This window comes from Leuresthes tenuis, unplaced genomic scaffold (assembly GCF_036924035.1).
Source record: "Leuresthes tenuis unplaced genomic scaffold, fLeuTen1.0.hap1 SCAF_3, whole genome shotgun sequence".
NCBI classification, from domain to species: domain Eukaryota; kingdom Metazoa; phylum Chordata; class Actinopteri; order Atheriniformes; family Atherinopsidae; genus Leuresthes; species Leuresthes tenuis.
Window position 1 is genome coordinate 19,338,563 of NW_027325357.1, and position 16,586 is coordinate 19,355,148.

Genomic DNA, 16,586 nt, shown 5'->3' on the forward strand with positions numbered 1-16,586 from the left:
ATGTCTTCTACCTGATCGTGTACGGTCATGGGGTCTTTATTTGTTCAGTGAACTAGAACATCCTGAGCTCTCCCTTGTTGGGTAAAACCACACCCTACACAAGGGACTACCTGGTGCATTTTAAATCAGCCTTTTTTTATGACGCGATGGGAGCGTAGCCTCCGTCTTTCCATTGCATTTATAAAATCTGCAGCTTTTGTAAACAGTTGTCTTGAAATATTTGAATCACATTCCCTCAATTAATGAGACCACGTAAGCAACCAAAGTTTCACTTTTTTTTTTTCTAAAATCATCTCTTGGGGCCTTCTGAGACTAAGTTAAACCGTTTCCATGTAATAATCAACATTGTATATAAACATTTTTACTGTATTTTCTTTTTGTTATGGAATATGTGTTTGCACAATTTATTTTGTGTTAGAATTTGTCTAATGACACACAATTAAAATGTGCCCCTGAGGTCATCTACAGTTAAAGCCGTCGTTGAGATTTATTACTTTCCCCTTGTGCTTAGACTTTAAAAGAACGAATCAGTCCACTAATAGGATGCTGAAGGTCTCTGGTTTAATGCGTTTTCCTCTCCCCCTACTCTCCTCTCGAGGACTTTGTGAATTGTACCCCAATAAATAACGCGCAGTGGTTACTGTATCTGTATAGATCCCTCTGGGTTACTTAAGTACCACACATATTGGAATAAGTAATTTAAGACTTCCAACATTCTGACTAATCACTAAATCAAATGACATCACGGCGGCGGCCGCAGCTCAGGAGGAAGCGCAGTTGTCTGCCAATTGGAAGGTTGGTGGTTCAATCCCCAGCTTCCCAAGACCATGTGTCAGAGTCCTTGGGGAAGACACTGAACCCCACGTTGCCTCCGATGTGAGACACTTTATAGCTTAAGAAGAGCTGGTAAGTCTATCATGTTTACCAAAAGGCCTTTAATCAAATGAACAAAGAGTGTTTTTGAACATAATTGTGTCACCACACGACACATTAAGGGAGAAAGGTCAGAGAAAAGCAGGCGTGTAATGAGTTTAAATATTTATTAACATTTTTGGCATGATTCATGTGTAAAGAGAAAGTAAAACATACAGGGTAGAATGTATTCAAAGACAGGATAAAGACGCTGAAGAGCGGCAACACAAGACGATTCTTTGCTCAGGAGAGGCGTGAGAGGACTGAACGATGAAAGAATACACCTACTACAGTACAGGCTGATGTGACTTCGTGCCAAGTAAATTCTCAGCACACATAGCAGCAACTCGGCATCCAATGAACCAGAATTTAAAAAAAAAACAACAAAAGAAATGGGAGAATTAACACAAATCCTCATTCAAATAAATATTCCAGCAAAGTCTGGAGTCCAACGTGAACCCAGTAACGCGAAACATTCTGAACCCCGTTCCTACGTCTCATTTCTATAAAGGGTCCAGTGTGGAAGTTTCACGCACTTTGCCGATTATGTCTTACGTTTTACAATTAGTCCAGCTCTTTAAGACATCTGTATTTCAATCTAAAAGGTATTTACTACATTAATGACATGCAATTGCAGCTCATTTAAAAACATTAGCATACAGTACTGGGAATAACAGTAAAAAGCCTTTAAATGCATTTGTCGCCAGCGATTAACAGCCTACTGCCATATTTTCATGAATAATTCAAAGCTTGTATAGATGCACAGAGAAACCTGTTACAAATGTGTGCACTGTGACACAGGCAGGCCCACAACCTGTTACACGCTAGCAAACGTGCAGTTGGTTTGGTGTAGTTTTACTTCTGCTAACCGTCTGTAAAGTGCCCTGAAGATCCTGAATGAAAGATCTCGCGGGCGAGTGTTTTCCGTCTTCAAATCTGTAACAAAGTACAGTGGAAAATGGTGGCAAAATAAACGAAGAGGATTACGAGTAAACAACGGCTGACATGAACGCAGCGAACATTCACAAAATGACCCAGCTGCAGAGCTTTTGCCTTTTACTTGTGATTTTCAAATGTACCTGAGAGCAGCAAGTAATCATTACATTATGGCTTCAATTTCAACATTCAAATCTTCAATCAAATATTCAAAATTTGAACTAGTAAAGAAAAAGAAAAGAGAAAAAAAAAAGTACTGCTTCACAGTGTTTGTCCTGATGGGGTTTCAAAAATTTCCAGATGCTCGTGATATTTGGTATCCCTTTCCTAAAATACCCCAAGAGTCAATCACACCATTTCTTTTCCGTTTAACTCGGAGATGTTGGTTTTTTTAAAGGCTACATGCAGCATTTCTTTTATTAATTCAAGCACAGACTGGAGTAATTGTCTTGCTTCTTTTTTTCAGTTATGTATGTGTGTAAAGGGGGGAAATGTACGGTATGAGCACAAAGAAGATATATTTAGTTATACTCGGACGCCAAACATCTACACAGGAAAACGCATTTAAAGTTATATCAAAAGATAAAAAAAAAAAAAAAAAGAGAAGAAAAAGAAACAGACTCGCGCTGTCACTTCACTAACAGCCACTTTAGATCTTTTTGGGGTTCTTCCTCTGGCATGATCTGTTCCATTTGAACTGGGAAGTCAGTATTTCCAGGTTTCCAATCCAGATTGGAACGCACCCCAAAGTTGGGCTTCCGACATGGAAAGTTGCAGCGACCTTAATCAACTCTGGCCTCGAAAGACAAAATGAACGCTTTGTGCATTAAACATGATAAAAGTTTTAGTTGTTTTTTTTTAGCTGCTCACGTGTTTACTCTAAGCCTCATGAAAATGATCCACACACATAAGTTGCTACTGAACATCATGCCTCAGAAGCACAAAATGCAGCACGATTCATTGTTATCATCAGGTCAGCGAGAAAAGCCACACTGCTATTCTGACTTTGACTGGAATAGTTTCAGCTCGGGTGGAATGTCAGTCGGAGCTCTGACTTCTGAGGTAAAATGGAACGTAAACGGCTCGTATCACATCATTTAGAACGAGCCCACATGCAGCTATAACCAACTCGCTTTAATAGATCACAAAAGGGAAAAAAAAAAAAAAAAACAAAGAAAAAAAACAGAACTCTTCACAAGATATAAATTAACCGTCTTTGGATTTTTTGCTTTTCAAAAACGGCAATAAAACAAGTCACTGCCATAAAAACGGTTTTGATTTAAATTCAACTAATTGTTATTACACTTAATTACCCCATCATTTCCTGTGGCTGCAGCTGTTTCCACAAAACATGCTGTGATAAAGTTATGGAATGACTCCACGTCAGAGCAAGCACCCGCACTCACTGAGCCACAGCAGTAAAGCAGCTGCTTTTACCGACTTGGCCTCGCCGAGTAAACCCACCGGCCAATCAGCGCGCTGCTTTTTCTTTGGAAGACCGTCTGAGCTCTTTCACCACTGAGTGTCAGTAATACGCCGTCAGTAGGAGCTCAGAGTGCAGAATGGCTGCAGGCTGAGAAAATGGCTCACGCACACATGCTGATTCAGATTATTGCTGATAAATAGGGTCCATTTGTGAGCCGGAGTTCTGCTCCTTTTGGATCTTTTACATTCATTATTCTGGTGAGACCCTTTTTGGCATTTCATGAACTTCACGCTCTGATCAAATTGTCCAAAAATATCATTTTTACCCCAATAAATCTCTGATTGGTTCAACTGTTTCTTTACAGTATAAAATCATTTCACATTAAAGCACATAATTTAGGCACAAATGTAAAATGAACACATCGTTTTGCTCAGTCTTTAGAAAACGTTTTGCCAGCATGTCGAGTGATTCTCACACCACAAAGGAGCAGTCTTCCACCCCTAAACTGGAGCGAAATTTGGGAGCTTGTTGTCATGGAGGGATCATTTTCTGCCTGATCTCCAAAATTTGCCAGAACACAATCAATTGTCCTTGCTCTGATTTCACCAGTCAGCCACTGAGGGGGTGCAGGTCCACCTTAACCTTTTCTCCCGTGCTCATCATTCCAATTGTGGGATAAAAACCTCCTACGGGTAAAGCCACTTCCCTTCTCCCCACCACCTTTCCATTTCGGGTGAAAAACACCTGTTCCAACACAAGAGGGGAAGAGGAACAATGTGAATATCTGTGCTGAGAGTTTAGGACTCCCTGGTTTAATATTCCTACATCGTAGCATCTCACCATGACCTTGCTTCCCTCAGGATCCTCTCCCTCATCGTCCTCCTCATCTTCATTGTTTGCATACAAGTCATTCTGAACCTCGCTGGGCTTAGAAACCACATCAAGGTCACAGTCTTCTGCGTCATCTGAAAGAGACCAATCAGAAAGAGCGAAGGTTAAAGGCTGCACATGTTGAGGCACAGGGCTTTAAAAAAAAAAAAAAAAAAAAAGTGGGAACAATACAAAGACGTTCACCTCCACCATCAGGGTTGAAGTCACGTGGAAACATGATCCCACAGCCCATGATGTCCCCTTCAAAGCAGCGTGGGCCAAATGCGTCCCCAACGCCGCTGCCGTGGAACAATTTCCCATCATCTGCAAAGGACAAGAAAACCACTTAAAGCTTGATTCCACAAAAGTGGGAAGGACAAGACATAGGTGCATTTATCAAAACACATGACATCATGTGCCATCCCTGAACAATTTAAGCATCATCCTTATTTCCACACACACAAACGGGCAATTGAGCTTTCCGTTCATGTGATCTGCATGACTTAGACGTCATGAGGAAAGTAGAACAGACGGAAGAAACTCATACAGACACATATATCAAATATTAAATCTTCCAAGGTCACGGGCAACCCTTTTCAGTAGTCGTTGGCAGTCTCCAGCAAGCAGGATTAAGAGAAAACTACACAGTGTCCACTAACACCCTTTTGACATTTACATCATCTTTAAAGATACATTTTCCTTTCTAACTTTCGCAGAAATGGGACATTTCTGTATCTTCACTCTGATTGTTGATAACAAAACGATACAGACTTCAAAATATGAGACGCTGCCCACTGGGACGGCATAAACGTGTACAGACAGAGAGAAAAACAAGCACAGCTGCCCCCTATATCAGTCTCGCTTGGACTCTTGCTTGTTGCAGTTTTTGAGCTGCGCCACCCACTGGACATGCGGGCTGGGACATTTATTTTCATTTTCTTCCCATTTTACTATAGCAACATGCCCCTATCACCGCAGAATAAAAACAACAAGGGCCGGATCTACTCGCCGTTCTATCATCATGAACACAGTGAGATCAATAGACCCCATAAAAAACACTACTGACCCTAGTCAGGAACTCAAGAGGAACGATTCAGAGACCTGGCAATGGAAATGACAACAGATCACACTATCACCAATGGTTTAGCCAAACAAGAGTCAAAGAGTGAGGAAAGAGGTGCATGAACTGCTGAGCAACAACACTAAACTGTGGAGATATGCGCACAGCACGTACTTCATGATGAATTCTAACAGGCTGTCTCAGTTATTACTTACATCCTCCCACAGCTAACCTGACAACGGCATGCGATGTCGTCCACATGGTCGCCATAACACACAAAACTCTGCATGCCAGGCCTTTTGGTTCTCCTGTGACTGTATTCTCATTCGTTTTCATGTGTTGCGAGTATTGAGGAGCTGTTCCAAAGCAACTGCCTTTGGAATGTTATTAAAGTTGTTTTGGGGCTGAAGTCTAAAGATTATGTTCAGACTAATCAGACACGACTCACCCGCATGATAAGCGATGGATCCTCTGCTCCAACCTGGATGTCTATTTTTTGGGTAGTCCTAAAAAAAATAAATAAATAAATGAATAAAATATCAAGAGAAATTAGTTGAAAACAACAACAACACCAAACTACTGTAAATCTCCAAGTAATATGTGGAAATATTACTTGGTCTTCTGATTTCTGAAATCAAGTGAATGTCTCTGAGAAACTTTATTTTCCATCTAAAGTTTTGGGTTTCAAGAGATAAGTTGATGATTGTTTGTCAAACAGAAAATGATTCTCCATAACGTGCATCTTTTATGCATTTCCATTTCCTGTATCATGCACATCTGACATTGAATTTATAGTGAGGTGCTCGGTCGAGACTCTCGGTGGCCAGAGTACTCGAGTGACGGTGGGCAAAGTAACAGGTACTAAAACAGGCCACCGGGAGGATGATGGCACGAAACGTTAAGGCTGAACGTGGAAGAGTCAGGGAGATGTGGTGTCAGGTGTGCAGAAAACACAGACAACATGCCTTTCAAAAAGGGAACAAAAGGGAAAAGGAACGCCCCTTAAACTGTCGCTCCAGTATCCAACATAAGCAACCGGCAACTGCTCGACATGCAAGAGGAAAAGAGAGATGCCATTGTTTTCATTTTTAAAGCTTCTCATCAGCAGACCGATGTGCCTTGCAGGAGAAGACGGGGGATGGAAGAAAACCTCAGGAATGGCTGTCTGATGGATTTATAATGCTCCATCAAACCGCAGACACACTGAGAAAAACAATTCCTGGAAAACATTTAGCAAAATGACAGAGCCCTTTCCTCCACACCATCTGACCCGGGGGCACGACATGCCCACACAAAGTAACTAACAGGAGAGGAGTCAGGGGGAGCTTAACGGCAAGGTTGTCTGCAGCCATAATCCATCATCTGCCGGGCCGCGAGAGCCATCCCAGCTGGCACAGCAGACTTTTTACGAGTGACGCTCGATCAGTTACCGAACGACCAAGCAACAACGTGGGAACCACACTTCATTTCATATCAGTCATCAAAACAACACAAAATAACACACCCTCTACAATTATTGCAGAGTCTTATTTATATTGAACAAGATGTGCTCAAACTTTCAAGATACAAGTTATTAGATGTCATCATCTATAATTAAAACACCGTAAAACTGAGACCAATCAACTAAGATATCAATAGTAAATGTTACAGCCTGACTGACTTAAACTTTTCTTCCCCCCATTTATTTAAGAGAAAACAACAGAACAATCTGATGTCCTCATCATATCTGATCATTTGCTTTCCCATTTCAAACTAGAGCGTTCCAATTTACATGCTAGATTAACATGTAAATGGAACAACCTGCATTTGATGGAAAACCAGACGTGAGGGTAAAATGAGACAATATTTATTCAGTTGTTAGCTTTTCCTCCCTCGCTCATCCATCACTTAGACTGGAAACAGTGAGAGCAGCGGCGCATGTGAGGGAGACGGATGACGAGGCGTTCGAGGGGGGAGAGAGAAGCGTTCTTTACCAACTCATAACCACCAAGTGTGCACAGAAAATTATGCCCTGTATCCGTTTCAATGACACGTGATCATTATCGTGTTGACTAAACGGAGGAGGCTCTCACCCTGCGTGCCAGCCCCAGGGCAATGTAACATTTCTCTCCAGCGTCTGTGATTTCCAGCTCGTAATAATGGAAGCGTGTGTTGAGAGGTCGACGGGCCTGAGCCAAGCCCACATCCACGATGCTCTTCCCTTTCCCTACGTACTCCAGCAGCTGCGAACATGAGAGATAAGACATACACATCACTGAGAATGACCACTTACGAGAGTCGTTTCAAACAGAGTCAGTTTGAAGGCTTTTTTTTTAACCACATTAATGTACTTTCATAATTTAAAATCACTTTTTAAACAATAACAATCATTCTAGTCTCGTGTAAATAGTTGGAAGTTGGAAGAAAAAAAAAAGAGAATCCGTAATCTTCAGCTTCTGCAGAATTCGGCTGCACGAGTGCTGACGAGGAGCAGAGGGCGGGAGCACATTACACCAGTTTTAAAATCGCTCCATTGGCTCCGCTTCAGGATCAATTTTAAAGTTCTTTTACTCGTTTTTAGATGTCTTAACGGTCTTGGGCCTTCTTATTTATCGGACTTACTTTTACCATATCAACCCCCCGGCACTGGCCTTTTAACCACACCACGTGTTCGATCTAAAACACCCGGGGAGGCGGCTCTTAGTTCTTATGGCCCCCCCGATTGTGGAACAGCCTGCCGGAGAACCTCAGGGCCGCAGAGACTGTTGAAGTTTTTAAAAAGAGGCTCAAGACTCACCTTTTTAAACCAGGCTTTTATTTGATTTGCTTTATTCCTTTTAATCAAACTTTTGATAATTTTTCATTTTTGTTCCATATTCTTTTAACTTTTAGTTAGACGTTTTAACTATACGAGCTGAAAAGCATTTTATCTATTTTGTTCATTTTACACCTTTTTATCTTATTTTACTTCTTTAGTCTTTCAGTTTTTAGCTACAGTCTTTTCTCATGGGGAACTACCACACTGGGAGCTGCTTTTGGTCCGTTGACAGGGGTGCTGTCCTGTGGACTGCTCTGGCCCGGGGGGCTGGAGGGCTCTGCACCTTGGTGAGGGGCCTCTTTTCTGCCCGGGTCGGGGCCGTCTCTGTGGCGGCGCTCCCTGTAGTCGTGGGCCGGGAGCCCTCTCAGTGTGGTCGGCCCCCAAGGCTGTCTTTTTCCTTGCCTTAGGTCTTAGGCCTTAGGCCCGGCCATGTCTCTGTCTGATAGGTGCAGTGGGTCTGAGCTTGTGTGTTTGTGTGTGCATGTGTATGTATGTTCTAAAAACATGGAATTCAGATTGAATCGGTTCATTTATTTATTGTCGATTCACAACAAAAGTCACCTCGTGGGACTTTTCAGAAAGAGACTAACAAATTCAAGAGCCGAAGTCCTGCTTCATTTCCAGGCTGCTTCTGTTCTACTAACAGTCATAATGTACGATGTATAAAAGGTCAAAGAGTACTAGAAGGCTAATGAGACATCGCATCCTCTGAGTTACTTAAGTAGATCAATGGAAACAGCTTGATTTGGCAGACTAAAGTTAAGATTTTAAGTTTGATTAGTTGTGTCAGCTGGACTATGTGAAACCAAAGGAAGAGTTTATTCAAATGATCATGACTGCATAGCATCTCGCTGCTAGTGAAGGCATGTCTGACTCTGCACTGGCATGGCCTCCGCCTCCAGCTCAGGTGAGTTCATAAAGGAGGTGATGGCAGAGCTGCTTTTTTTTCGTTCACATTACTAAAACAGGAAGCGTAAATGATAAGGAAAAAATTAATTGCATGCAATTTTTATCTAGATTCGTGCAAGATTGTGTTGAATTATGGTGAAAAAAAGTCTAATTCCAGAGATGCAGGGTGACTAATAACAAACCTCTAAAGTTTAGACCATTAACTACAGCAAGACTGTTCCGTTCTCCAAAAGCTTTCAAATCCCCCAGAACACCATTACTCTTTCTCTGCTGTTGATGCGTCTGTTTTTTTTCCAAATCCTAACTGCTTACATGCAGACTGGTTATTGATTTAAAGTTGTGCTCACACAGGACAGAGCCCAGTCTGGAGAAACAAACAATGGATAAATAGATGTACGCAAGTGACTCCTCGGCGCAGGTTGTGCGATTATCAACAGCTGAGTCAGACACAAACACTGGAGCACTGACGTCAAAGGGCTCGAGTAGTTCTTCTGAGGAAATATTTCTCATGTTGGCTAATCATCTCTATCCCTATCCTTTTAGATCTGTTAGGTACTTGGCCATAGTTACTATTACTGTCCTAACGTCTGAACATATTTCAATATGGACAATTCTGACAAACATCCATAAATCTGACTAATCCAGAGAGGTTTACGTGGTCCAATACTCTGAGAGAAAATACTTTAACACTTTAAGAATAAAGCTTCGTAAAGTAAGAGACTACAAAGAAATCCGAGATCACATCATCTACTGAACATGATAACATTATAAGTTTCAGAAAACCTGGGAATAAATGTCTAAAACGAGGGACAAAGCCAAACATCCCTACTGATGGCAGGGGTAACTTGCCCATGTGAATGCCTCCGTCCAGATTATGGCTTTTCAGGGAAGCAGAAATTCCACGTTCAACAAGTCACTAAAATAAAAACCCTTGTATGTCTTCACCAGTCAGACTTTAAGTTTGTCACATTAAGCATTTTCTTTGACAAGTTGGAGCCTTCTAACTTGCCCTGCTGCTTACGTTGGTATTGTGTGGCAATTCAGAAAGCCAGCTATGTAAAGCAGTCAGCACATCACATACAGAGCGTTGCTTTGTGGTTGTAATTATAGACTTTGTGCCTTTGAATACACAAAAACTCAATGAGAACAAGTAGATTTTCTTGCAAAATGTACTGGTAAAACCTTTTTAGAGAAGGACTTCTCCAGAAAAACTTCTTCAGGAAAAGCCAGCCAGCCCCACAGCAAGCAGCTCTTTCTTAGAGGCAACATCTTTAGTAAGATGGACTTTTATGTCTTTATGAGACATGCAAGCAAACTGTCTGGAATCTGGTATTCACATCTATCCAGTTAGTTACTAAAGGTTAATGTGAAAATGACATTGTTACAATAAATGGCATTACACATATAACTGTACCATACTTGTTATTCGAGGCGGTTTTAATTACGGGAGGGTAGCATTGAAAACGTGTGTAAAACACAGTTTGCTCACTGTACAACTCTGACTAACAAACCTAACTGGAGATTTGGTTTTGCCTGCAGAACCTAATGCTGCCTAAAGCCTCTATCCTCAGTCAAAGAAAGGATCAAGGTAGAAGAGGCCTGGTAAGCTCACTTCTTTCCAACTCCACACATCACTTTCTTCAGTGTCAAATTTTTAGCCTTCAGCCATAGCGGATGTTGACTGAAGTGACTCACCTGAGGCACTTTATCTATTGCTCAAATTCACCCAGAGCGGCGAAAGCTGCTCAAAGACTTACCGTGCCAGTCACCTTGACGTCATGGAGACGGCTCCAGTACTCTTCGTGACTATCGACTATCATCTGTCCATCATCTTCCTCCATCCCCCATTCAGCATTCAGGTCCAGGAGCACTTCTTCCCCTAGAGAGTGCATCCCTACTGCGGGGTAGAGAGCATCGGGAGATGCTGGGATGTCGACGCTGCCGACCTGAGAACACATCAGACATGAATCACCCGCAAGAAAGGACACAGAGAAATGTGTAAGTTGTACTGGTTGAATATATCGTGTCTGCAGTGATTCTGTGGTAATGGGGTTCTTACTTCATGCCCATTTTTGGTAAAAAACACCGTTAACTGTCCATCGTCAGAGTCCATCGATATCCCACAACCGATTTTGTCACCTCTGTTGCATTTAGCACCAAACTGCTGCCCCACAGTGTTGCCATTATACAGCCTGCAGAGAAGCAACTAGAAGTAGTTAAAGTCAAAAATAACTCCGAAAGCATTTAAGAAATGCACCGTGTAAGAGAAAGTGAAGAAAAAAAAATATAGCACTTAATCAGCAAATTCTTCATTTTATTTACAAAAAGTGAAAAAAGAAGAAGCTTCATATCTGAGAAGTTTCAGCTTCTGCAAAATGATCCAAAACATGCAGCATCTACATTTCACATGAGTTACCGTCACCCGTCTAATGCCAAAATCCAATGAAAATGTCATGTTGTATGACTTGTAGTGAACCGAAACAGGTCATTTCTCTGAACTTCAGTTCTTTAAAATACCTCCTGAAAGTATTGTTCTTGCACTAACTGGCAAAGCTTTTTCTAAAAGCAGGAAGAATTCCAGTAAGGCAGGCGTAAAATCTGAAAGTGGGCCCAGTCAGGCCCTTCCCCAAAATGCCACTGAACTTTTAACCGACTGTAAAGAAAGTGCTTTGGTTAGCCTCCGAGGTGGAAGCACAGACCACTTGAACACAAAAGATCCGTGAGCCTGAATTATGCAAGAAAATAATTAATATGCTACTCCTTCATGTCATGCATGTCTGTGGAAAGAAGATGACGGTCACATACTTGCCATCGTCGGCATGAAAGGCCACAGAATGTGGGAGCCAGCCTGGCTGATGGTCCAGTTTGTAGAACTGAGGCACCAAACCAACAGCAATCATCCCCCTCACTCCTGTATCTACGATAGTCACCTGGAAAGACCACAGTCCGTTATCATCAAGCAATGTCAGACAACAAGTCCATCAGCTAAAAAAACTATTCTCTTTTGAGATTTGTCTTAAAATAAAAACAGGTTTCCCTCAAATTCAAGATGGTAGTCTCACCAAACTTTCATTTTTCATAGCAAGGTCCCTTTCGCATTCATTTAACCACACGCTAAACATATCAGCATTAGCTTCTGCTAATGGGGTTTATTCACAAACCAACAGGTTTTACGATAGCTAGTTTGCTTCTTTTTATTAATACCAACAACACATAAGCAGCTGAAAGTCGGTATTTAAACACAACACTGCTTTTAGTTAAATGCTTTTTTGGGGCACGGCAACACGCCCACAATGGATGAACTACCATGCGTGTCGACATCTCTGTTTATCATGTTAACATGGTAACAGCTTTTGTTAGCACAGACCATAACAAAGTCCATGGGAAGGTCTTAAGTTTAGCAGGTATCCAGTCATAAACTGCTGAATAGGGCAGAGCTAATTTGTTGATGGAACAAATGTGAGTGGATCACAAAGCGTCACAATCCATTCATCAGTTCAAAAGAAGATCTTATTCACTGCGGTGGATTTTCGTACCACCAAGAAGGGTTTCTTAACACGTTTATTGTAGCCTTGAAATGCCATCTGAGTGCAGCTGATTCGTTTTCCTGAGAAGATGCTCCTTCAGGGTCCGTCCAAGATTTATTTATTTATTTATTTTATTTTATAACATACAATTATATTTAATTTTCAGTTGGCACTGCATCCTTTTATCTAAACTTGATAAAATTCCCAGTCCAAGCGAGAGACGGTTCGAACTGAAACCTCCTAAATAAAAAGCAGGCCTACACCATTGTTATCATTACTAAATTCTGACCGTATGACATCATTCCCAGGGAGCCCTACATGGACGCAATGCAATCGCTGCACTACTGACAAATACAGAGTGAGGAGAAAAGGAAACTTTTAAGTCGTTTCCCATGACCTCACCACTGCTTTCTGGGACTAACAAGTAATACGTTTAAGTTTCTCCAAAACATGCACATGAACCCTAAAATCTCTGAGCAGATCTGCATTCAGCACCCACTGAACAATCATTTACTGTTATTTACGCATATGGTTTCTTCCCTCCTCCTACACAACGCGTCTTAGGTTGAGTCACAAGGGTGAAGCGCACTTAAGTTTAAAGGTTGAGTTGCTGTTTCACCAGACTTCAGGCAGGATGTATTTGTTGGGCAAGTTTGAGCATGGGTTACTCAGAAAGAGTCACTGGCATCAGCCGTTTGTGCAGCACTGTATCAAGATTACAAAGATGAACAAAGTGAACAAAGAGCTGGGACTTGTCTGGATATATTAAAACCACTCTGTCAGGGCAGAGGTAACTGAGTCATCAGACCCTCGAGTCAAAAACAACATTGAAATTTACGGTGTCTGAGTGTGGCAACTGTCAATACAGCGCTTATTATTCTGTAAAGAAAAAGAAAAAGAAAAAAGGTACAAAGCAGATGTCTGAGCTCTGCAAAGCTAAAGGACCAACAACAGGGCCAGAATGTTCCACGTATTTTCTGCGCCCAAGTGGCAGCAACACGCTGTGCAAAGTATCAGCGCAGAACCGACAAAGTGCTGTGACCAGACTCCCAGTCTGAAGGGAGCAGCATCCTGATTTCCAGACTGACTTTTAAATCTTGATTAATTACACTATAGGACCATTTTCCCACTTTTTCTGGGTTTTCGTTTTAAAACAAGTTTTGTGCTAGAGAACGCAACAGTGTGTCTGGAAGCCATTTGTATCGTTACTCAAAGAGTATCGTTACTCTTTGCAAGACTTTTACTTGCATCTGAAGATGCAGAGATTAAGTTTTTGTTCACCGACAACGGTTTTCAGAAGTGTTCCTCGGGCCATCAAACGATTTCCACCACAGAGTTGTGTTTGTTCTTAATAAAGTGATTTTCTGAAACCTGCTCAACCCCATCACTGTCAATTCGTTAACACCCAAAACCAAGGCTATCGCATTCATGGAAATGTGCATCGTGGCGTACAGATCAGCGGGGGTAACAACCCCTGTGTTAAAACAACAGCTATGCAACGAGAGGAAGTAATCAGCTCTTACTTCGAAGTAGCGGTTCCTTTTGGACAACGGCCTGGCTGCCACAAAACAGCCAACTTCATCTGAATTACCGTGATACCTGCATCAAGAGGCCAAAGGGAAAAAAAAACATTTCATCAGACTTAAGCTTGCAAACTGGGGTGCTGACGCTGTAGAAAGTACGGCAGGGTAAGTCAGTGTCTCCGATTTCAGCTCACACACCCTGGCATTGTTACCTGAGTATGTCTCCATCTCTCAGCATCCTCTTGAGCCGCTCCCGGTAGCGCACAGCTCGAACTTCATTTTCACGAATTTCACGAATACGTCTCCTCCAGTTCAGAAAGCGATAGTGAAGATTTATGTCGTCCATGTCTGAAAATCATTACAATCTAGGACAAAAACGCAGAGAGAAGACAAGACTTTGTTTCACAGCTTCAATATTACTTCGATTGATTTGACATTAAATCATTTTAAAAAAGTATAGCTAATAAAGAACTGCTGTGAGGTGCCGATGGCCGGAAAGCTGGAAAAACGCTCAGGTTCCTTATGTATTTTACTTTTAGGAAGGAATTATCAATAATCAATAACAAGCCAGATTATCAAAAAGCAAATACACATGGAAACCGAGTGTTGGACACTTTTCTGACTGGACTTTAACTGCACAGTTTTGACAAATCCATGAGAATTTAGATGTCTGAAAAACGCACAATACTAATTCATAAAAGCCTGAATAAGAAGCCTTTCGGATGAGATGCGATGCGTCTTCAACATCCAAGAAGAAGTCCAGTTGTTCTTATGAATACCACCACCCGGATGACTGAGAATCCTCATTAAATCAATACTAATTTACATTTGCTAATTGGTCAACAATGGGCAACATATCTTTGAGCGGAGAGGTTTTGGGAGGAACCTTTTACATATTTGGGTTCATCATAACTAACCACTGCAACAATCCAACAATCAGTGCTACTATTAAAACTGTAAACTGCACCACGGGGACATGTAGTAACAGCACAGTTTCTCCTTTGAAAAAAAAAAAAAAAAAGGTGACCAAAACATGATCATTACTGTTGCCTAACAACAAGAGAGATCCGTGTTTGATCCTCAGGCCAAATCCTTCCTGTGAGGAGTTTGTGTTTTTCCATTCTCATTCAATTCCACATTCCAGAGACAAGCAAAGACCTGGACACGGACCTGACACCGCCAACGGGCGTGAACGCGAGTCCAAAACTGTGGTAGCCCCATGAGAGCAATTTGTCTCTCACAGGTGTCTTTGACCTTAGGTGAACTACTCAAACATTGTCCCGTGAATAGGAGTAACCCAGACCCTCTAATTAAGAATTGGTCTAGTAAAGTTCATGAGTCCTTTGGTGTACAAAAATGCCAGAAAACGGTTAAATGAAACCATATTACTCCAAACACCCAAGGTGTTGTCATCAAATTTATTATTTTCTTCAAATGACATTTCAACTCTAAAAACACTGATGTTACAAAGAATGTAGCATGACTACAGTCCTGAAGACGCAGGAACAAAAGCATCGTCTTTACTCTAGTTTGATAAACAACTACAATTATTCAGAGATTAGGTATTACAGGTAGACTTTTTTATCTAATCCATCAACAAATACATTAATGGCCTCTGCTGAAACCGAAAATGTCTGTTCCACTTCAAAATAAGAAAAAAATCATGGAGGGAAAGTATGGGTGGTTTTTCTGAATAGTGGCGACTAACGTGATTTAAATGCGACTAACTCCACGATCTAACCGGTCGGGTGCTTGATAAAGTAAATTAATATCTGAGGTGATTACTATTGTCTTAGTTCCGTGTTAATTCGTTCGATTTACAAATTTACGAGCATTCCCCGAACGCTGCCTAGCATTTCCAAACTACACGCAGGACTCAGTTGGCCGGCTAGCTGTTTTCAGCGTTTCAACACTATCGAGCAGTGTGGCGGATTATATCACGTAAACATTGATATACCTCAGGTTAGACCCAGACTATTCAAAGCGCCACTGTCTTACGTTGATTCCTTACTGTTTTATTACTTGTAACGCGTCGTCCTTCGATTTTTCTTCCAATTTTAAGGAGGTGAAGTCTGTCACTTTATGTCCAACCTGCACTGCCGGAAGTCCCGCCTTCTGGACCAATCAGATTTGAGGATGAATACAGTCTTTAACCTGCGCAGTGCCTTGTCATCGTACGTGTCACGATGTGGCAGTGAGGGTGTGTGTAGTTATTTTATTACATTTCTGTCTTTTTTTAAACTTGTGTTTTTTGTTTGGTTTTCTGAATAGAGACGCTCCTCTAATCCTGATTCTGGGGCTTCACGTAGATTTAATTGTAGCTTACATTGTGTGTTCACAGTGTGTTTATCAATGTCTGTTGTTACCGTTTTGTAACTAATTTAGCGTGTCTGTGACTCATAGACTGTGGAAAATACAGGGTGGGACTTTCTTGCCCGCGGTTATTAATCTCTTAGTTATTCTTCTCAGTGCCAGTCACTTCCCCTGAGTCGTCAACTCTAATCTGAGATTATGTGAGCAGTGATTTTGTTTAAAGGCTCTAGTTTCTATATAATATTTTTTATTTTGAGAAAGTCGTGACAATGTAAAAAACTGAGTATATATATATATATATCGTAAAATCTGA

At 41.4% G+C, this 16,586-nt stretch overlaps 1 protein-coding gene across 5 annotated transcripts; it reads right to left on the reverse strand.

The window, feature by feature from the left end:
• Nucleotides 1-1,026: 1,026 nt before the first annotated feature.
• Nucleotides 1,027-16,076, reverse strand: spryd3 (SPRY domain containing 3). Of its 5 annotated transcripts, none has more exons than XM_072382370.1 (11): nt 15,983-16,076; nt 14,173-14,325; nt 13,961-14,036; nt 11,716-11,840; nt 10,970-11,102; nt 10,668-10,856; nt 7,277-7,426; nt 5,653-5,710; nt 4,349-4,468; nt 4,115-4,239; nt 1,027-4,018 (listed from the first exon to the last, which is right to left on the reverse strand). In XM_072382370.1, the coding sequence occupies exons 2-11, from the start codon at nt 14,304-14,306 to the stop codon at nt 3,884-3,886; spliced, it is 1,245 nt and encodes a 414-aa protein (XP_072238471.1). In that variant the 5' UTR covers nt 14,307-14,325; nt 15,983-16,076; the 3' UTR covers nt 1,027-3,883. The 5 variants fall into 5 exon arrangements, with proteins under 5 accessions (XP_072238471.1, XP_072238468.1, XP_072238469.1 ...); XM_072382367.1 differs by having other exon boundaries at nt 15,972-16,076; XM_072382368.1 differs by having other exon boundaries at nt 15,959-16,076.
• Nucleotides 16,077-16,586: the final 510 nt, after the last annotated feature.